At 43.6% G+C, this 6,000-nt stretch overlaps 1 protein-coding gene across 1 annotated transcript in view; it reads right to left on the reverse strand.

Moving 5' to 3' along the window:
• nalf1b (NALCN channel auxiliary factor 1b) overlaps window positions 1-4,467 on the reverse strand; it is a 56,479-nt gene extending 52,012 nt beyond the window's left edge. Inside the window, exon 1 of the mRNA XM_077728715.1 lies at window positions 3,098-4,467. Coding sequence (XP_077584841.1) covers window positions 3,098-3,883 — 786 coding nt within the window. The 5' untranslated portion in view covers window positions 3,884-4,467. The remainder of the gene's footprint in view (window positions 1-3,097) is intronic.
• Between the last annotated feature and the right edge of the window lie 1,533 nt (window positions 4,468-6,000).

Raw genomic sequence — 6,000 nt, forward strand, 5'->3', positions numbered from 1 at the left:
AGAGGATGCGAAAGTAACCAAGAGACAATGATGAATAGAAGGAAGAAGAAGATTGACATGCCGCCAAATGACCCTAGAGACGCAGCCACCAGAGAAGAAGAGAATTAGGGGAGTGCAAATTAAATTACACCGGAAAGGATCCTCAGGTCTGGACCTGCAGGAAATACAGGGCAAAGGGGCGGAGGGCTGCCTTGAGAAGCTCGAGATGTTGACATGTTGAAAAATGACGCCTATTGCCGTCAATGGCACTGAAACATGACCGTTCACTGATGAGTTACAGTCGGTTCAACTGGTCTACTGACCATAAATCATTGTCTTCATGCGAAAAACTTTACTCGACTTTCTTTGGAAGTTTGCCGCAAACCATTTTAGAAGAAATGCATTAAAAAAATATATATTCATGAATAAATAACTTCTTACTCATGATCTAATTTTGCATTTTTAACCAGGACAAAGTTATTGCCTCGATGACAAGCAGCCCAGATTTCAAATTTTAACTCCACACAACACTGTCTCCATTTTTACTCATATTTTCAAGATTCTATAATCAGCGGAAATATTAAGATCAATAAATAATATTTATTACAGACATAGAATGGGTAATTAGTAGTTGCCATATTATTTTTTAGTAAAATCTGCTTAAAATATAGTGTAATAAATTGCACATATTCCCAAAATGATCCGAGGAAGAGATTCTATTAATCTCAATATCATTTAACATTACCAAATCTCACAGGATACTAAACAAGACATTAACAATAAATAGGTGATATGTACATGTTCATCTTTATCATGTAAAACCAATTAAGAGATAACAATGGAACTTCAACTCATGCACTGTCAGTGTTAAATGTATTAAAATTGGGAATGATATATATTTGAGTAATATTGACAGCAATAGGCATCATCTCAGTGTTGAAAGGATAGCAATGATACAATGCCAATAATTGAGTTGCTCTCAGTATTTTAATCTGTAAAGGTTCACTGTTAACCCTTCCTGTCGAAATTAATTGGACGTCTATTATAATGGTGGCAGTCAATGATTTGGAGTTAGCCAGCTTCTTCACTTAGTATTTCAATTTATTAATGATGGCTGCTTGGCCTGTCAGTTCAAATCATCATCAATGGCAGCCAAGGAGTTGATGACAAAAATGGTTTTATCTCACTTTTGTTCTTCGTGGCTCAATTTGTGAATAATCGACGTAAACTCAAGTAGTCAAAATGGAATGGGATGCATATTGCAATCAATTGCAGGGTGAACAATGTATTAGTTCAAATTGTGAAAGACTACTGCCAGTTCAAACGAGTTACGTTCCTATTAGCATCGATGGCAATCAAAATATTCCAAAAACACTTTCATACTTGCAACCTAAATATATATTATGCAGTTTATTATTGTCAAACGTTGTTTTCTCAGATTTTCTTTCCAAAATAGGGTTTGCGGGATTTCTCCAGCTCCTCAAAACATGCCTGGCAGGCTGGTTGAACACTTTAAATTGCTCCCAGCTATGCCTGTAAGCGTGAATGTCCAATTTGTTGTGCCCTGTGATTGGCTGGCCACCAATTCAGGCTGTTGCCCATCGTTAGCTTGGATAGACTCTAGGACCCCCGCAAACTTTGTGAGGATAAGTGGTTGGGACAATGAATTAATGATAAATTGGCCTCAATGTTCAGGATTGTTTTCTTGTGTATTTAACAAATACAAGACAAAGCAGTCAATGTGTACTTCCTTGTGTTTCTGGTATTCTTCTGTATTCTTTGAGGAAAAACCTATGAATGCCTCCATCACATAATAGTACTCTCACAAATAAAACAGGAGCTTCTGTCCACTATATGAGGAAGTGTGTTGTCAAACAATCTTACACCTTCAATGTCAACATGACGGCACAACCTCATAGAATCCAGTGCAACAAACTATATTGAAAATCACTAGTGGGGCAACGTGTAGAAAAAGTATTCCAAATGACAGTGGATGGGTATAATTGTCATATCAAGTAGCATGATGTGTTTATCCTCTAGCAGAGCAAGCACGGTCCCAGAGAGCCTCTATTTCTCAAAGGTCACTCGGACACCGAGGACGATTAGCAATTCTGATTGGGCTAAAGGGGCTAAAAGGCGGTCGTGTCACTGCCAGAGACTTATTGCATTAGGAAAGGCTAGTGGCGCTGATTAGATGACAAGAGGAGAGGCAGCCAACAGGGACATTGGCAGCCATAGATTTGTGAGTTCAAGATAAGAGACGTCACTTCGGCTAGCTAAGACAAAGCGATTAAAAAGAAAAATAAACCCATTCCTGGCATTGAAAACGCTCGACAACAGTCCATTCCAGTCTAACTGGATTAGAAAGCAACTTGCCCTCAATGGCACGGAAATATGAGAGATCACACTAAAAATACAAATGGGAAAATTTTAGAAGATTGAATTGAAATGATGATTAAATACATCCTATCATTGCATCATTGAGTTATGTGTATCTTTAGACTCGTGATTCTTTAATAATGTGTAGGGGTGAAACGCCAGGGGTAAAGTGTGACTAGACTTAGGACTACAATAGGTGGCAGTGGCACTCTCACTGCCCCAATGTTGTCGGGCTTTTTTTCACCAAGCAAGCCATATGAGTAAACAAACCCCAAAGAAACAACATTTTCTGCCGTGAAGAAAAGCCAAGGAGCAAAAATTGAGATGAAATCAGAGAAACTAAACGCCAAGAAGAGTAAATATGACAATGTCGTCCTCGGCTTATATTTTAAATAAGGTTTTTTTCTGCATTAGGCAAACTGCTTTATGTTAAATAATTTCGGCTACAAATGAACATATTGAATTATGTTTCTATTTTCTTGTTTTCATTAATGTTATTGAGGATACCATGTTTTTGCATTGAGTATTTTCTTCTTTCTGGGGAGGGCATCATAGAAAATGATTGAGAAGCGCTGTTTTAGACCTACTGGAAGCTTACAGGCAACGCATGTTTCAAGTGTGTAGCTCAATTTCTTGAAAGGAAAGAGCAAATAATGCAAATCTCCCGACATGCCCAGCGGTTGCCAGGGCGACGGCGAACCCGCCCCCTCAAGTCCACTTGTGCGAGTGCGCGCCCTACCTTGCATTCCTCCATGCACGTCCGAACCGAGTACGCGTCCGTCTCGTATTTGCGCACCAGGAGCTCGAACTCCCGGTAGTTTTCCTCTGCCTGCCGGTCGAGAAGCTGGTACGCCCGGATGCAGCGCCCGCATCCCGACGCGTCCGCCCCCATGGCCATATCCAGCGTGCAATTCATGTGGTGCGGAGCGGTAAACCCGTAAAACAAATCCAAAAGTGAGTAGGAATTACAAAAAGAAAGGTACAAATCGCTCAGGTTGACGTAGGCCGCCGAGTGCGCGGCGGTGGCGTCCCCCCCTCCGAGGCCCAGGCACACGGTGTCCGCGTCCGTGAAAGTGTAGCAGTCTTTAGACACGCTGTCCGGGTGACAGGTGTCCATCCTCCACAGAGGTTGGGTAGAATTCCCTAAAAAAATAGCATCTTGCTGCTGCCCATGAGGAGGAAGAGGAGGAGGATGATCGTGGTAGTGGTGGTGGTGGTCATGTGGCGATGAGGAGGATGAGGATGAGGGTCCCGACGGTTCCGAAGGTGTCCACCAGCGGAGGGAGCGAGACTGCTCGGCCATCGGGCCCGAACGCCGCTTGTCCCTGGTGCGGGCCAGAGTGGCCTCGGCGCAGAACCACAGGTGATCGGAGAGCAGGACGGTAATGAAGAGCAGCGAGGCAAGCGACAGTCGCCATCTCTGGGCCCGCTCCGACTCGGTGGACGGCTTCTCGGTCCCTCGGGGTGCCAAGCGGAATTTGACGCCTTCGTCATGCTGTCGACGCATCCGAGCACCCCTGCTCATATTTTAAGGAGGAGGAGGAGAGTGCTGCCCTAGCCGACTCCACCGCGGGGGCTGCTCTGTCTCAATACTCATTCGGCTCGCTTAATTCTCCTCGGGGTGCCGTTACCCGTGTCCGGTTGCGGGATTTAAGCTTGCCGCATCCTCCGCGTCTCCCCGCGGGGGGAAGGCGTCCTATTTGACCGCATGCCGCGTCCCTCCGTCCGTCCGTCTGTGCGATCCTTCCTTCCTTCCTCCCTCCCTTCCTTTTGCACGGGTGTCCTCCCTTCGTTTGTGATGGTAAGGATGTTCCTGCCTGTGCTGCTGTTGCTGCTGCTGCTGCTGCTGCTGGGGCGTCTGCTTTCCCGCCTGCCTGCCGCAGATTCTCAGCAAAGTGAAGCCCCCAACCCCCGCTGGCCGCTCTGGTATCCGCCTGGAAGCCTGGCGTCAAGTCTTGAATCCCGTCTCCGGTGGGCCGTTGTCATCTTGGAGCGCGTCTAAGTTGTCGCCGCCATGTTCGCTTGGAATCACTTTTTCGGAGAGCACAGCCTGTTTGCGTCATCTCCATCGCTGCGAGAGCTCCATCGTTGCGCAGTGGCCGAGCAGCTTATTGCCTATATGCACACGCAGAAAGAGAGAAAGAGAGAGAGAGAGGGGAGAGAGGAGAGAGAGAGAGAGGGAGGGAGAGAGAGAGAGAGAGAGGGAGGGAGGCGTATGAGCGCAGGTGCACGGTGAAAAGGACATTTTGGCAGATATTTGACACTTCTGGCAACACCTTGGCGTTTACATTCAAGAGTGCATTTGCTGAAGGTTGGGCGCTGGAACACAAGGATTCAGATAAAGCTCTGCAACAGAGAATGGCAGGGCTTCCATTTAATTTATTGCCTAAGTCGCTCAATCTTTTTAAGCTGGGAAAAAAGTGAAGGGTTTGCATGCAATTTGATAAATAGACCATCATGACCTAGTCATGCATGGTTTTCAGTTGAGGTTTGCTATTAGATACATATATAAAAAAACACTTCAAATCAAGGCCTAATTTTGATATTTACAATTCAGAACTGTCATTACTATCTTCAAAAGATATGCAATGAAACACAGTATAGAACAGATGCAGATGTTAACCTTGCTTATAAACACCAACAAATCACTAGGGCAGTTATTATAATTTCTAATTAATTCTTGAATATTTTTTGCTCTGCTTATATTTTTATTCAGTTTTTTTATATGATTTATCATTTGTGTTCAAGTATTTAGCATGTCAGCTAACAGTTCCGAGACCGAGTATTCAACGCTTCATGTGTGAAGTTTTTATGCTCTCCCCGTGCCTCCGTGGGTTTTCTACAGGTGCTCCGGTTTCCTTCCACATTCCACAATCATGCATGGTAGGCTGATTGGACACTCCAAATTGCCCCTAGGTATGGGTGTGAGTGTGTATGGTTGTCCGTCTCTCTGCGATTGGCTGGCCACCAAACCGAAGTCAGCTGGGATAGGCTCAAGCACCCCCCACGTTAATTTACATTAAAAAAATTAATGACAATGAAATATATATAAAGTTATATGCAAAATATCCACAAACAATGAGATAAATTAATATAAAAAGTATAATTGTGATCCTTTTTTGTGGATATCATGTATTTTAACATTAAAAACTGAGATATTTTATATATATACACACACAAACATTCCCTAGCACACTAAGGTGTACGCCGAACCTGCATTTTATTGTTTGTTTTTTTACAGAAACAGGTTTAGTGGTCCTTGCCAGCCTCTGCTGCGAGGAAGCTAATTGCGAGGACCTCTTTTGGAAGACTGATGTTTACCCCAGCAGAGAAGTTCCAGACGGCGACTCCTTGCCAAGATGCCAAGATAGTGGGCCAACACCTCACGAGGCAGATTATCTTGTATTCCTTCATTTGTCATCCATTAGCCTATTCCTCTCACGATTTAACAGCAATGCTTTCCATATTTCACTATTTCATTGAACTGAACAAGAATACATAATGATGAATTGTGGTAATATCTGCAAATTACATAATTTAACCCTTCAGAGAAAAGATTAACAGTTTATAATACAATATATAAAATCCATAGACACATACAATAATATAAAGTGAAATGCATTTGAACTGGGAATCCTGGCA

Source organism: Stigmatopora nigra, chromosome 11, assembly GCF_051989575.1.
Source record: "Stigmatopora nigra isolate UIUO_SnigA chromosome 11, RoL_Snig_1.1, whole genome shotgun sequence".
In the NCBI taxonomy this organism is placed as follows: domain Eukaryota; kingdom Metazoa; phylum Chordata; class Actinopteri; order Syngnathiformes; family Syngnathidae; genus Stigmatopora; species Stigmatopora nigra.